Source organism: Stegostoma tigrinum, chromosome 2 (genome assembly GCF_030684315.1).
Source record: "Stegostoma tigrinum isolate sSteTig4 chromosome 2, sSteTig4.hap1, whole genome shotgun sequence".
NCBI classification, from domain to species: domain Eukaryota; kingdom Metazoa; phylum Chordata; class Chondrichthyes; order Orectolobiformes; family Stegostomatidae; genus Stegostoma; species Stegostoma tigrinum.
In genome coordinates, this window is record NC_081355.1 from 144190085 (window position 1) to 144207075 (window position 16991).

At 43.0% G+C, this 16991-nt stretch overlaps 1 protein-coding gene across 5 annotated transcripts in view; it reads right to left on the reverse strand.

Moving 5' to 3' along the window:
• Positions 1-16991, reverse strand: part of dpp6a (dipeptidyl-peptidase 6a) — a 1430988-nt gene that overhangs the window by 1161786 nt on the left and 252211 nt on the right. The window contains exons 1-2 of one of the 5 annotated variants that reach the window (XM_059639745.1): positions 4360-4384; positions 4107-4165 (exon numbers count right to left, since the gene is read on the reverse strand). The exons of 2 other annotated variants lie outside the window; for them this stretch is intronic. In XM_059639745.1, coding sequence (XP_059495728.1) covers positions 4107-4163 — 57 coding nt within the window. In that variant the 5' untranslated portion in view covers positions 4164-4165; positions 4360-4384. Of the gene's footprint in view, positions 1-4106; positions 4244-4359; positions 4385-16991 lie in introns of those variants that run through there. 2 more of the 5 variants (XM_059639753.1, XM_059639740.1) reach the window with 2 other exon arrangements.

Sequence of the window (16991 nt, forward strand, 5' to 3'; positions counted from 1 at the left end):
ATGTCAATTTTCAAGAAAAACCCATCTCATCCACTAATGCCCTTTAGGGAAGGAAACTGCCATCCTTACCTGGTCTGGCTGACATGTGACTCCAGACTCCTAGCAATGTGGTTGACTACCTTATATCTTAATTTCAGTCTTATATCTTAACATCTTCTGTAAGTCAAAATAGCACAGGAGCATGATAACATATGACACTTCATTGTATTTATTTGTTTAACACAAGTGACAATAAGTCATTAAATTCCACTGCCCTCTGTGCAGTTAGGGGTAGGCAATGAATGCTGGCCTAGCCTGTGATGCCCACACGCTAATTTTTAAAAATTCTGCATTCCTCTACCATCACCCCTAAGGAGGATTACGGCCATCGCCTCCTTAGTTTACACAGTTAATTCCTTTATAATCCATGGGAGTATTTCACCTATTATTGGTGTCTTATCAACTAATATCATTTTTAAAATCAATTTTAAGCTATTCAGTTTGTCACAACTACCCCCTTTTTGTTGCATCTTGGTAAAGCAGATGTAAGGTATTTGGTTAATATTTCAGCTATGCTCCATTTCTCCATCCTCTAATTGGCCACGAGCCTCCTTCTAACACTCTTGTACTAGCTACAAGCCTATACAAAACTTTTGCAGTAATGGGAACTGCAGATGCTGTAGAATCCAAGAAGGGTCTAGGCCCAAAACGTCAGCTTTTGTGCTCCTGAGATGCTGCTTGGCCTGCTGTGTTCAACCAGCCTCACATTTTATTATCTAACAAAGTGTGGAGCTGGATGAACACAGCAGGCCAAGCAGCATCTTAGGAGCTCAAAAGCTGACATTTCAGGCCTCGACCCTTCATCAGAGAGGGGGATGGGGAGAGGGTTCTGGAATAAATAGGGAGAGAGGGGGAGGCGGACTGAAGATGGAGAGAAAAGAAGATAGGTAGAGAGGAGAGTATAGGTGAGGAGGTAGGGAGGGGATAGATCAGTCCAAGGAAGACGGACAGGTCAAGGAGGTGGGATGAGGTTAGTAGGTAGGAGATGGAGGTGCAGCATGGAAATGGGCCCTTTGGTCCATCCATAATCCCAAACTAAACCAGTTCCACCTGCCAGTACTTGGTCCATATCCCTCCAAACATTTCTTATTCACGTACTTATCTAAATGTCTTTTAAACGTTGCTGCTGTACCCATATCACACCATTTCCACTGGAAGTTCATTCTGCACATGAGCCACTTCCTGTGTAAAAAAAAAAATTGCCCCTCAGGTCATTTTTAAACCTTTCCTCTCCCACCTTAAAAATATTGTCTTTCATCTTGAAATAGCCCATCTGCAGGAAAAAAAACACCTGCCATTCACCTTGTCTATACCGTCTATCTACATCATATTCTCTAATTCTTCCATTATCGAGATAGCTCTGGATTTGTTTGCCCTCTTTCTCCCCATTGTGAGAACGGACCTCAACTTTACTGCTATTATTTCCTCTGAAAAGGCAACAGTTCTTATTCGGCCCTATGGATCATTGTTTCCAATTAACTTGGTCAGATTGGTTGCCATCTAACTAAAGTTGGTCCAACCAACTTTTTTTTTACTGTGGATTGCTCCCTTACCACAGCTAACCTAAACCTTAAGATATAATGACCACTGTCTCCTGAATGTTCCCATCCAACACTTAATTCACCTGACGTACCTCATCTGCAGGATTCAGCAACACTTCCTTCCTCAATGGGCTTGAAACACATTGGTATAGAAATGTCTCCTAGATGTACTCTAGAATTTTTTGCCCCTTTCTGCTCCTTACACTAAGGCAGCACCAGTATATATTAGGCTAATAAAAATCGTCATTATAACTGTTTTATGAATCCCACACTTCTCTGTAATTCTTTGCAATTTTTTTTCCATCATATCATTCCCACTAAGTGGTAAAATACTCAGAAAGCCCTCTCTGACATCAGATGTGATTCTGAAATTGGAAAACATGTATTAAATAATATAATATTAAATCCATTATTAAATAATACTCAAAATCACACCAGCCACCAAATTAAAATTAGCTTTACAGTGTGATACATTTTCATTGTCTAGAGGTTACATATATTGACACACAAGGCCCTGTCCTTTACAGGTAAAAGGGATGTACATGTACATTGTATCCTTTTCATTGAGGAAAGGATTCTGAAGAATGCCAATCCCTGCTGCATTTCCCACTGTAATGCCCTGGCCAGAGTCCACCTTACTTGTCAGACTTTAATCAGATTATTAAAATTGACTGTTCTTGCTGCATCTGCCTGCCACGTGGTGCAATTAATCAGACCCCCCCCCCCTCCTCATGTTATAACACTGTTGGTCTGTTTCTAAATTTGGGTTCTTCTGTCCAAGTCCTGGTCAGGACAAGATTAAAAGTTTAAATTCATTGTCTCTACTCAGCAATGTTTGGGTCTCTTATAACTAAATTATTGCACATGTCAATTCAAGACATAGTTTCATAATGGAAGCTAATAATTGTGCAGGCATCGATAAACACATGTATCTATGTCCGGCATGTATGGCAGAAGTAATGGCAAAGTTATCAGTTCCTGCAGAAAGGTTCAACTGGACACCATTTTCTGACACCTGAATGGTCTGACTTACTCTAATCCTCTGGAAGGTATAGATATTTCATTTAATTGACTAGCTGTTTAAAAATGCATGGAATATGTTCTGACTTTCTACTTACCCACTAGATATCCGACATGGCAGAAAAAGTAAAGGCATGTCTGTCACTCTGTAAGTAGATTGTTAACAGCTCGAGTAGTCTCAATTACATTCAAACAACCACTGACACTTAAAATGAATTATTGTCGGAGACTTGGAAAATGCACTCTTCTTTTGGTTCTTTATCTCTCTCTCAATTCAATTTGCAGTCCTCTTTATTTTGCTTCCTTTATATAAAATGATAGAACAGAATAGAATAGAACAGCCTTAATTGTCACATATATTCAATGAGCATAGTGACAAGTTTATACGTCACCAATTACAGCACCGACTTAGATACCAAAGTATCTAGGTATAGCTTCTTCGATACTGAATTATATACTCTATCCTTGACATGTCCTGATTCTGACTGCCTGTCTCGGTAAGGATTATTCAGATTAATAAAGGAAGTACTTGTTGTGCAGGGGCCTTTGGATCCTGGAGCAACCTTCTGATGATGTTAAGGAGCTGCAACTCACATGGCTTAAATATCACAGCGTAGACGGAGCACACACTAAGAGCAACGCAGAAGCCTTAAGTCTCGCTGATTGGAGAAAAATATACAAGGTAGACTGACTAGCATTAGGCAGTAGAGTTCAGAGGGTAGTCTGTAAATGATGTAGACCCATATGTCATGCATATGATAATTTTGTATTTACATATAACCAACAATGGTCTAATGAAGGTCACGCCTAAAGAGAGCTCTTGACCTTGTCTTCTAAACGAGTCTGCCCTGAATACTGACCCTATCTATACAGGTGATAGATCTACAGAGGGCGCCGGGCTGAAATGAACCAATTTGTCATCAATCTACGGGCGAGGGGCTCTCTCTAAATGCCCCCGACCAGCTCGCTGCCAGCCCTACATCGTCCAATCCTGCCGTCCTTTCCTTTCTCCAGCATGTAGTTAAACTGGCTTCCCCTTACAATGCGCCTACAGCTCTAGCCTGCACCACTTCGGGCGTTCACCAACTCCTGTCTGGGTAAAGATGGTCCTTTGCACCGTACACTAACTTCACTTGAATCGCCCCCAAGCCTGTCCGGCCACTGGGGCATTTTTTTTAAACCTTTATTCTTTGTGATCGGAAACTGCATTTCAATACAACGCCCGAGCGGCTCGCTTTGTGTGTGTGTGTGCGTCTGTGTGTGTGTGTCAAGGCTGGATTAAAATAGATGGCATTTGCTCGTCCCACACACACTGGAACACAGCAGCCAAGAGCCCACGAGTTTAAAGAGTGGCAACTTTCACCTCCCTTCGGTGTCCCGAGAGTTCAAAGCAGTAAAAGTTGATTCCCGTTCAGGGACACAAAAGGTGGTGATCTTTGTCTTAAAAGAAAAATAACAAGACACAAAAACCAAACCAAACAAAAACCTTCCGGGAACGATACGTACAATTTTGCTCACCTGGCTGCTGGTTTTCGTGTTTACTTTCTGATGCGTTGCTATCATCACTGGAGAGAGAGGAAAGCGTTTCACAAAGAAAATCCGCTGGAGCGTATCAATCCCGTCAAACAGCCGTTCACCAGAAAAAAACACCCCTGACACCGTAACGCTCAGAGCAGGGCTCCGGGATAGGGCACCGTCACAAATATCTCGACACCGGTATCATCCCCCATCAAACCGTTTTCCTTCGGGGAGAACTTACCATGGAATGGCTCAGCTCATTTACTGATTCCCCCTTTCTCAGGAGATGCTGTGTGGGCTCAATACTATAGATCTATAGCAACGTGTGCAATCGAAACTGCATTGGGTGATGCTCTTCTGAAAACCAGAGAGGGAAAAAAAAAATCGAAAAAGTTGGATTTTTTTCCCCCGCGTTAAAATATAAGCTTATAGATACACATATATATCCAGTTCTGACAGATATTTCATAGCTCAGCTGTGTACGTCTCTTTAATCAGTTTTAGTCTGGTGCAGTCGTACATCCCTGCTTTTATTTATTCCGTCTCATTCCTGTATTGTAAATTATCCAGTCTCGCAAGCTAGGCTTCCAAGCAAAAAAAAAACGTAAACATGTCATTTTAGCCAAGAAGACCCCAAAAAATGATGAAAAATTACAAAGTATTCATATCAATCAAGTTGGAAAAAAATGCACCTCAGATCCCTATGTGTCTCCACCCCTCACAACTTACATTTATGTAGTGCCTACACCACAGTAACAAGTGCCTGAGGTACTCCACAATGCACAAGAATCTCAACACTCAAACTGGGCTACTTGATTGGAACCCATGCACCAACATAAGTGGTCACTCACTCCACCACCATCTACATAGTACACAACAGTACTTCACCAAGGTCCCTCCAACAGCATTGACTAAACCCAGAGTCTCTATCACCTAAAAGGACAAGAGCAGCAGATAGACGGAGCACAAACACCTCCAATCTTCTCTCCAAAATGCACACCACCCTGATGTAGATATATCACCAGAGGTAGTAAGAACTGCCGATGCTGGAGAATCTGAGATAACAAGGTGTAAAGCTGGATGAACACAGCAGGCCAAGCAGCATCAGAGGAGCAGGAAGACTGACGTTTCGATTTCTGAAGAATGGTCTCGACTCGAAACATCAGCCTACCTGCTCCTCTGATGCTGCTTGGCCTAAATATATCACCAAAACTTCACAGTTGCTAGATCTAATTTTGTTTTATTCATTTGTGAGACATGGGCGTTGCTGGCTTGCCAACATGTTTCCTGTCCCTAGTTGCCCTTGAGGAGGTGCTGGTGAGCTGCATTCTTGAACCACTGCAGTCCAGTGCTTAAAAAAATATCCTCGACATCTGGATACACCAATGCAAATCTAAGGACGGAGAGTGCAGGCTGCACAGAATTCTCAGTGGAGGTAACGCTGGAAAAGATGACAGAGGTAAGAAGGGGACAAATCATGGAGGGATCTCAAAATGAGGAAGAGAAATTTTCAGTGTTCATTCAGGAGATTAGTGGATCAGTGAGAGTTGGTGCACAACAGGAAATGGAATCTGTGTTTTACGTGAGCTGATTGTTTGCGGTGAATGGATGATGTGAGGCAGTCCAGGAACATACCGGAATAAACTAGCCCAGCACTGACATGAAAGACTGCTTCAGCTGTGAATCAGATGAAGCAGAGGTGGAGAGGGTCTAATGTTATGGAGGTGAAGTAAGTAGTCTTCATGACAAAGAAGATGAGAAGTCAGAAACTTAGCATGGGGTCAAAGTTATCAAGACTTCATTCAGAAGCGCTTAATTGTCTGAGAATAACTTTGGTACCACTTGAAAATCCAAAAGGTACTACTGAAATACAAACTCTTCCTTTCTTTTTTCACTTTATCATCCTCTATGCCAATGCTCTTCTTTTGCCAGTCATTTCTGTAACGAGAGGTGATGTCAAATGTGATGTTTTTTCAGAGCTGTGTAAGACTAAAGCGCTGCCACTGGCATGACTGATAACTATACAGTTATTGGGAGAAGGCACTCCTTCAGGTTGCCCTACTCAGCTGCATGAATGCTCTCCACTTGGCATCTCTTGAATTGTTCAGTGTTTGACTGTGCCCATTCTCCCTGTTCATAGAAGTCAGCCACACCTCCAGAAAAAATCTCAACTGTGCACAATGTTATAGGACCAAAAGTGCATATCAGTGACAACATCAGTATGACTGCTTATCCTTAACTGTTTTAAGAAAGCAAAGGCAAGCTGTGTTTGCAGTCTATGTAGTGTAACTATTCATTTTTAACTTTTCTGTAGTGATTTGATAAATTTCATGGCATACTATGTCAATTCCTGCACTTAAGCATCAGATGTATTGCTGTGGGGTTGACGCCTAGCGTAGACCAGATGACGTCAGGACAATAAGTTTCTTTCCCTATCTTGGGGTCGAGGTAATTAAGTTTCATTAGCAGTAATGGGTAATAGATTTCGAGAGGAAATGAAAGTGGTAATGTTATTGGATTGATAAGGAGACCTAAACTAAAGTTCCAGACACTTTAGTTCAGCTCCCACTTGGCCACGGAATTTAAATTCAGTTCGTTTAGTAAATCTGGGGGGGAAAAAAAAGCTAGTCAAAATAATAATGACTAAAAGCAAAATACTGTGGATGTTGGGGATCTGAAATAAAAACAGAAAGTGCTGGAGAAATTCAGCAAGTCTGGGAGCATCTCAGGACTCATCTAATAAAGAGTCACATTAGATTCAAATTACCAATTCTCTCTCTCTGGATAAGTGCTGCAAAACCTGCTGAATTTCTCCAGTGCTTTCTGTTTTCATTTATCCCTCTGAAAGCTACTGCATTGTCAAATACATATCTGATTCACTCTTTTTAGGGAAAGAAACCTATGGCCCTGACCTCATCTGACCTACCGAACCCACAACAGTACATCTGATGCTAAATTGCCCTAAGGATTGGCTGAGTGTGCCCTGAAATTTGTCAAATTACTACAGAAATATACTGGAAATAATCAGAAGTCACACAACAGCAGGTTAGGGTCTGAGATAACAAGGTGTAGAGCTGGAAGAACACTGCAGGCCAAGCAGCATCATAGGAGCAGGAAAGCTGACGTATCGGGCCTAGACCTGTCATCAGAAATGGGGGAGGGGAAGGAGGTTCTGAAATAAATAGGGAGAGAGGGGGAGGTGGATCGAAGATGGATAGAGGAGAAGACAGGTGGAGAGGAGACAGACAAGTTAAAGAGGCGGGGATGGAGCCAGTGAAAGTGAGTGTAGGTGGGGAGGTAGGGAGGAGATAGGTCAGTCCGGGGAGGATGGACAGGTCAAGGGGGCGGGATGAGATTAGTAGGTAGAAAATGGGGGTGCAGCTTGAGGTAGGAGGATGGAAGAGGTGGGAGGAAGAACAGGTTAGGGAGGCAGGGATGAGTTGGGCTGGATTTGGGATGCGGTAGGGGGAGGGGAGATTTTGAAGCTGGTGAAATCCACATTAATACCCTTGAGCTGCAGGGTTCCCAAGCAGAATATGAGTTGCTGTTCCTGCGACATATGGGTGGCATCATTATGGCGCTGCAGGAGGCCCAGGATGGATATGTCGTCTAAGGAATGGGAAGGGAAGTTAACATGGTTTGTGACTGGGAGGTGCAGCTGTTTATTGCAAACTGAGCGTAGGTTTCCCAAGAGGAGGCCACAACATGTACGGCGGATGCAGTATATCACATTGGCGGATGTGCAGGTGAACATCTGCTGGATGTGGAAAGTCTTCTTAGGGCCTGGGATGGGGGTGAGGGAGGTGGTGTGGGGGCAAGTGTAGCACTTCCTGTGGTTGCAGGGAAAAGTGTCGGGTGTGGTGGGGTTGGAGGGGAGTGTGGAGCCAACAAGGGAGTGACGGAGAGAGTGATCCCTCTACAAAGCAGACAAGGGTGAGGAGGGGAAAATGTCTTTGGTGATGGGGTTGGATTGCAGATGGTGGAAGTGTCAGAGGATGATGCGTTGGATCCAGAGGTTGGTGGGGTGGTACGTGAGGGGGAGGGGGATTCTGTTTTGGTTGTTATTGCGGGGGCAGGGTGTGAGGGATGAGTTTCGGGAAATGCGGGAGACACAGTCGAGAGCGTTCTTGACTAAGGTGGGGGGGATGTTGTGGTCACTGGAAAATTAGGACATCTGTGATGTACGGGAGTGGAATGCCTCACCCTGGGAGCAGATGTGGCGGAGGCGAAGGAATTAGGAATAGGGGATAGCATTTTTGCAGGATCCGGTCGAACAGGTTTCTTTGAAATCACAAGCTTTCAGAACGTAGCCCTGTCATCAGGTGACGAAGGAGCAGCATTCCAAAATCTTCTGATTTCTAATAAATCAGTTGTACTATAACCTGGTGTTGTGTGACTTCTGGCTTTGTCCACCCCAGTCCAACACCTCCACATCACAGACTGGAAACATTTGAGAGTGCAGGTCATCTTTGCTATCTTAAGAACAATTAAGAATGGGCAGCAATACTGATCTTGTCACTGACATTACCTCAAAGAAGAAAGCATGAGGAAAATGGATCGTGAGCAAGAAAAGCACAGGTTGTGAGGGGTGATGTAGATTTTGAGCAATTGGATAAGTTTGGGACGTTTCCAAGCAAGAACATGGTTTAAAGGAGAACAAGGTTATAGGGTGGAATTGGGACGTGTCATGACAATCACAAGTTAATGATGATGATTTTGCATCATTGTTAGTTCTTCCACTAGAAAGATTCCAATGCGCCATTCCCCACAGAGCTTTTACCTCTGGGTCTCTACCCAGGAGGTAGGGAAGGTGGTAAAAAAGCTAACAAAAGGTGAAACGCATTTGAGATAGGGGTGTCAGATCTGGGAAGGTTTGTAGAGACAGGCTGCAGAAGAATTTCAAAATGAGGATGAGGATTTAAAATGTAATTCATTGGGACTGTAAGGAATGAAGAGGAATCAGCAAAAATAAAATGATAGCTCAGTGTTATTTAATGTGGATGAGGCTGCGTTTTGTACAAGGATTATTTAAACATGGAAGTGTGGGCTAGTCAAACCTCATTTGTGATAAAATAACAATTTTCCTGTGCCACTGTCTGCTGAGGAGATTGTGGTGTCGTGGCAAAATCATTAGTCTGGTGTTCTGAAGCTCTGGGCTAGCAGATCAGGCATATGAGTTTGAGTCCTGCCCTGACAGACAGTCAAATTTTAATACAATTAAAGAAAATCTAGAATTGAAACCCAGTTTAGTAGGGGTGGCACAGTGGTTAGCACTGCTGGCTCACAGCACCAGGGGCGTGGGTTCAATTCCCACTGTGTGTGTCTGTGTGGATTTCACACATTATCCCTGTAACTGCGTGGATTTCTTCTGGATGGTCTGGTTTCCGCCCACAGTCCAAAGATGTGCATAGTGTCCAGGGATGTGCAGCCTAGGTGGGTTGGCCATAGAAAATGCAATTACACAGGGATAGGGTGGATCTGAGTGGGATGCTTTCTTGAAGGTCAATGTGGACTTGTTGGGCCAAATGCCTGCTTCCATTAGGGATGGTTGACAAATGCTGACAATGCCACCATCACACAGAAGAATAAAACAAAAGTTATCCATGAAAGATTCCCTACATAGCCAAAATGGGCAACTTGCGAATGAATACAAACACATTGATTTGGAGCCCATCTACCATCCCCTGAGAAAAAGAACAGGAAATGACATCACCAACCCAAGGAAACCTAACCAGATAAATAGAAAGCGGGGTATAACACCAGCGCTTCATCGGAGGCTCACTGATGATGTTACCTAGTATGGTGATGAAACGTCTGAAAACGAACCTTCCAGCTCAGCGAGCAAACTCACATCATAAATGAATATAGATTTTGTTGTAATTTCCAGTCAAAACTGTGCTCTCAGACTGGGGACAGGTTATGATCAGTGTTCTTGCAAGCGCTAATGTTTGGGCTTCTGCTATTTTTTATCAGTATAAATTACCTGGGCTCTGAAACCAACTGCAAGATTTACTCATAATGTTAAAATAGACAGGCAAGCAAAAGCTGACAGTGCAGCAAGAGATTTGTTGGCAGAGTTTGATCATTTATGTAAATCAGAAAAGAGACACAGGATGGAATTTTACCACCCACAATTGCAACTGTAGACAGCTGAATAAATAATGGACGCAAATGAAAGAAATTGAATGTAATATGCGCAGGGCAAAACAAATTTTTGAAAGGTGCCTGAAAATAAATCTTTGTTAAAATATTTGGACAGTAAATTTAGGTCAATCCAAGAAGTTAACAAAATTCAAGCGTATATAAATAAACGAATATAAGCCAAATGAGATTCAAAAGATCGAAAGAATGACGGATGCTGGAAATCAGAAACAAAAATGGAAATTGGTGGAAAACCTCAGCAGGTCTGATAGCATCTGTGGACACAAATCAGAGTTAACATTTCTGCTCCAGCAACTCTTCCTCAAAACGGGAAGAGATACTCAAGCAAATCCTCCATTTCTGAAGAAGAGTCCTGACCTGAAACATCAAGTTTCCTGCTTCTCTGATGCTTCCTGGCCTGCTGTGTTCCCCCAGCTCCACACTGTGTTATCTCTGACTCCAGCATGTGTATTTCTTGCTCTCTCAGAGATACAATGTACTGGGGTGACTACACTTGTGAATTTAAGGAACGGTCTAGTCAGCATGATACAAGAGGATGAGAGAAACATGAGGCAGAAAAGAATAAAAACACCAAGGCAAATGAGGATTAGAAATTGCTCAAAAGTAACAAAGAATGATTTGCATTTATGTTGCAGTTTTCATGACCAATGGATGTCTCTTTGTAGTCAATGAAGTACACATTTTGAAATGTGGTCACTGTACGAAACGTGTGAAGCTGGATGAACACAGCAGGCCAAGCAGCATCTCAGGAGCTTGGCCTGTTGTGTTCATCCAGCTCCACACTTTGTTACCTTGGATTCTCCAGCATCTGCAGTTCCCATTATCACTGTATGAAATGTAACAGGGAATGCGTTGAGATAAATTCCCATAATAAGCAATGTTATAATGATCAAATTAACTGCAATATGTGATGTAGGTTGAGGGAAATTTTGATCAAGACACAATGGATAATTCCCCAATCTTCTTAGGAATAGCACCACATCAGTGTCGATGGGACTTCCATTTTGGTTTACTTGAATATCAAAGAGACAGCTGTCACCACATTTCAAGGATAATAGCTGCTCAGCGTTGTGGTTTGCTGCCACGGTGTTTTGTGTGTAAGAACAGGTCAATTCTCAAAGACACTAGTATTTGTTCAGCGGCCTTCCTGCTGAATCTGATAATGGACTTGCTCAAGCACTCTTACGTGTCATCGATACACAGTGCAGATCTCATTGTTACACAGTATTGTGGAGGCAACACTACTCTGGGCACCAGGACTTTGACTGACTTGCAGAGGTCTGTGTTTCTGTAGCAAAGATGCTGTTAAACTTGAAACGGTTCAGAAAACATGTTGCCGGGGCGAGAGGGTTTGTGCTTTAGGAGCGGCTAAATAAACTGGGACTATTTTCCCAAAAATCATCAGGAGCATGGACAGGGTAAATAGACAAGGTCTTTTCCTTGGGATGGGGGAGTCAAAAACTACAGGGCACAGGTTTAAGGTGAGAGAGGAAGGATTTAAAAGGGATCTAAGGGGCAATTCTTTCATGCAGAGGGTGTGCATGTATGAAATGAGCTGCCAGAGGAGGTCGTGGAGGCTGGTACAGTTATAACATTTAAAAGGCAACTGGATGGGTACATGAATAGGAAGAGTTCAGAGGGATGTGGGCCAAATGCTGGCAAATAGGACTAAATTAGAACATAGAACATAGAACAGTACAGCACAGAACAGGCCCTTCAGCCCACAATGTTGTGCCGACCATTGATCCTCATGTATGCACCCTCAAATTTCTGTGACCATACACATGTCCAGCAGTCTCTTAAATGACCCCAATGACCTTGCTTCCACAACTGCTGCTGGCAACGCATTCCATGCTCTCACAACTCTCTGTGTAAAGAACCCGCCTCTGACATCCCCCTATACTTTCCACCAACCAGCTTAAAACTATGACCCCTCGTGCTAGCCATTTCTGCCCTGGGATTAATTAATTTAGGATATGTGGTCAGCATGGATGAGTTGGACCAAAGGGTCTGTTTCCACTCTGTATAACTCTAAATACTCATTGCTGCACTTTATAGATGGCTGAGCAGGTACACACCAGCTGATGCTGGATCCTCAACAGTGATGCATTCCCACAGTAGTGCATGGGAGTGTCAGCCTGAATGTCTTCCACTGAAATCCTGGAATGCAGTGTGAATCCAGAATTCTGTCATTCTGAGGTGCAAATACTCCCAACTGGGTAGGAGCCAACTCAAAATCTTGCTCTGTTGATGTTACTTTAGCAGAAACGTGTTGAAAATCTTGTTTCCACCAAATTTTCAACAAAGCATTTATGACGAATTTCCCGACCTAAGTCTCTGCTGCTCAGAGAAGAAAATGGTGGAGAAGAACCAGTTCGAAGTGAGTCATCAAGTTAGTAATGGTGAGGTGAAAACAGTTCTGCATATTATTTTGAACTAAGGAGAATATTAGAAGCTCAAACATTTAATAAATGAGAAGTAATATTTCTGTAATATTGGTACAAAACAGGAATTATTCATGCTAAATATTTGGAATAAATGAGGCAAAGCAGGGCCATCGATGTTAGAGACATTCAAACAGAATTAGAAGCTGGGCTGAATGACTTCAAGTACAATAGCGATGGACCTCTGGGTACCCAATAGGTTTCTCCATGCCCTTTATCATTTCTTACTATTTTAACTCAATTTAACAGAAGATGCTGGCTCAGCATGGTGTAATCCGAATATACCTCCGGCTTTCCCTTTTTCATTGGTGGTCTGTCCTTCTGCATCCACAGCTTTAAGGGAAAATTGGATACGCCTCTGACGCTGTGGGCGGTTGACAGGTATTCCTTGTTGCAGATGAACTGCAGTCTTTTCTGAGCTTGTACCTTCTCATATTAACAATTCTGCTGCAAATCCCCAGCCACTATACTCAGCTTTTACTCCTCCACTTATTTTATTACATGCAAATCTGACAATCTCACAGTGGTTTCAGTATTCAGGTACTTAAGATAATATAACAGAATTAACTCCTGCAATTTTTTTTCAACTTGTCCTTGTTTATGCTGGTGCTTGCTTCAAGTGTGGGCTGTGATTCCTAATGCATGACATGTGGTGATTTTCTTTCATTTCTGCATAATGGAGTTCTTCTTGCTCTGTGAATAAAGCAGAAAGGACATTGCCAGCAAATCAGGGCATTTTTCTTCTGTTGCTGCAACCATTCGGGTTCCATTCTACATGTTTGTATGTGATTATGGACACATCAATGTCATAGAACGTATTGATTTGCTACATTCCTGTTGTTCTACACTGTCCTCCGATAGTCACAACGTCTTCCAAAACCCCATTGCTGATTGATTCATCCAAGGGCTTCAATTGATCTGACCCATTAGTTGCACTACTCTAAGGCGTCCAACTTACCTTCAAACTAAATGAGTGCAGTAAATTAACAGGACGATGCGGTTCACAGTATTTCCTGTCAGCACTATGTTTTCCTTGTTCTTGTGGCATTTAGGATCTACATAAACAATCCTTCTGTTTTCACTTGTAATGCATTTCTGAGTCCATACAGTGTTTTTATTTGCATTTTTCCACAACTGCTGTTTTATGCATTCCATGCTACTGGCTTATAGAAAAACATTTGACTTCACCCCGGCACCCTTTGCCTGATACCGCAGGAAGTGCTACACCTGCCCCTAGACTCCCCCCTCACCTCCATTCAATGCCCCAAACAAACCTTCCACATTAGACACGGGTTCACCTGCACATCCATCAACTTGGTCGGCTATATCCGCTGCTCCCAATGTGGCCTCCTCTACATCGATGAGACCAAGCGGAGGTTTGGAGACCATTTTGCAGAGCATCTGTGCTCTGCTGGCGACAAACAACAACACCTTATGGTTGCCAACAATTTTAATTCCGCCACCAAGCCCCCAACTCCCTGGGTGACACGTCCATCCTGGGACTTGTCCAGTATCACAATGACACCACCCGCAAACTGGAGGAGCAGCACCTCATATTCTGCCTCGGGAGCCTACAGCCTGATGGCCTAAACATGGAATTCACCAGTCTTAAAGTCTCCCCACCCCTGGCCTCATCCCAATAGACCCTCCCTCTTATCCCCACCTCCTAGACCTGACAAAACCTGTCCATCTTCTCACCTCACTGACCAATCCTCACCACTGCCTCCCTGCGCTCACCTATCATCATCCCACCTACCTTCCACAGCCCCAACCCTCCTTTCTCCATTGATTTCAGAGCTCCCTTCCCTCTCCACATTTCTGAAGAAGGGTCCAAGCCCAAAATGTCAACTTTTCTCATCTTCTGATACTGCCTGGCCTGCTGTGTTCCTCCAGCTCCACACTGAGTTATCTCTGACTTAGTGGACACTCGTTTTGCAACCATTTAACATTTCTTACTCCAGTAAAGACCCTAAATTAACACACAAAATATTGGTGTGCCTCAGTGTCCTTGAAATTTTTGGAATCATTCAGGGAACTAATGACTGATTGAAAAGGTACGAATGTGATTACCTGCTGTAGGACTTAAAGGACTCACTTAGCTGTAGATTTTCAGTTACTGAGATATTCCAGATGTATAAAGATATTTCATGTTATGTATTCATTCATTTGCACAACAAGGCAGTCCCACCAAAGAACTAACATTGGGATTGCCTTATGTCACCATATTCAACATTTACAACACTCCTACTTTCACCTTCGGTCTTGTTTGGCCATTCAGTAACAGCTGTTTGTAGTCATTGTGGTTTCAACTCCCTGTTTGGTGAAATAAAAATGAAAGAACTGCAGATCCTGGAAATCATAGAATCCCTAGAGTGTGGAAATAGCCATTCAGCCCAACAAGTCCACACTGACTCTCTGAAGAGCATCCCAACTAGACTCACACCCCTAACCTTTCCCTGAATTCCCCAAAGCTAATGTACCTGAACTACACATTCCTGCACACTACGGGCAACTTAGCATGGCCTTTGTATCTAACTTAGACATCTTTGGGACGTGGGAGGAAACCGGCACATTCAGTGGAAACCTACACAGACATGGGGAGAATATGCACATTCGAACAAGCAGTTGTCCAAGGCTGGAAGTGAACCTGTGCCCCAGTGCTGAGGGGCAGTAGTGTTACCTACTAAGCCACCTTGGGAAAAAAGATCAGAACTTGCTAGAAAATCTCAGCAGGTCTGACAGCATCTGTGGAGAGAAATCTGTTGTGAAGAAGTATCACTGGACCCAAAATATTAACTCTGATTTCTCTCCACAGATGCTGCCAGACCTGAAAATGTTCAGCAATTTCTGTTTTCACACCTGTCTGGTGTTTTGATTTTCTACAGAAATCTATCAACCCATCGAAGCATTGTTCTCCACTCCAAATCCAGAATGATTTTCATGTTTGAATTTTTAATGAAGAGGCAGTGGCGTAATGATAATGTCAATGGACTGGTCATCCAGAGTCCCAAGCTAAGAGAGGATAGACGAACAATTTACACTGGTTGAAGATTCTAGAACCAGACAGTGCAGTCTAAGGATTAGGGCCAGGCCAGGCCACTCTGGAGAGATGTTAGAAAGCACTTCTACATTCAAAGAGCGGTGGAAATTTGGAACTATCTTTCTCAAATGGTGGCTGTTGCCAATTCAATTGTTAAATTTAAATCTGAGATACATAAATTTTTATTCAGCAATATCAAGGGATATGGGTCAAAGGGAAGCCTATGGAGTTAGGCCACAGATCGGCTATGTTTTGCCGAGAGTGCTAGAGTCATACAGCACTGTAAAGGCCCTTCAGCCCATCAAATCTGCACCAACTATGGCTACCGCTAAAGACACACTATTCCCAATTTCCTGCACTTGTCCCATATCCTTGAATGTCATGATATTTTCGATGCTCACCCCAATCTTATTGAACGACAGAGAAGGCTCATGAGGTTGAATGACCCACTCCTGTTCCTATGTGCTGAGTGATCTCAGCACATGGGTTTGAATCATAGCAATAGGGTGAATAGTCAAGATCTTTTACCCAGGACTGGGGAGTCCAAAATGAAAGGGCATAGGTTTATGGTGAGAGGGCAAGGATTTAAAAGGGACCTAGGGAGCAATCTTTTCATGCAGAAGGTGATGCATGTATGGAATGAGCTGCCAGAGGAAGTGATGGAGGCTGGTCCAACATTTAAAAGGCATCTTGATGGGTATATGAATAGAAAGAGTTTAGAGGGATATGGACCAAATGCTGGCAAATGAGACTAGATTAATTTAGGATATCTGGTCAGCTCGGATGAGTCAGACCAAAGAATCTGTTTCCATGCTGTACACCTCAATAATTAGTGAAATTTGAATTCAGTAATATCCGGAATTAAAGTTGGCCTAATGGTGATCATGTAAGCACTGTCGATTGTTGTAAAAACTCATCTGGTTCACTAACGTCTGTTAGGGAAGGAAATATGTCATTCCTGACCTGGTGTTTGTGTCTACATGTTACTCCAGAATCACAGCAATGTAATTATCATAGCTAAGTGTGGAACTGGATGAACACAGCACGCCAAGCAGCATCTTCGGAGCACAAAAGCTGACGTTTCGGGCCTGCGCGCGCGCACACGCACTCTCTCTCTCTGCTTGAATATAACACAAGTACCAAGCTCTCAATTTAGCAAACTATTCTCAGCAGTAGGAATATGAACAATGCGGATGCTATTCATTTTGGAAGGTTGAATTTGAATGCA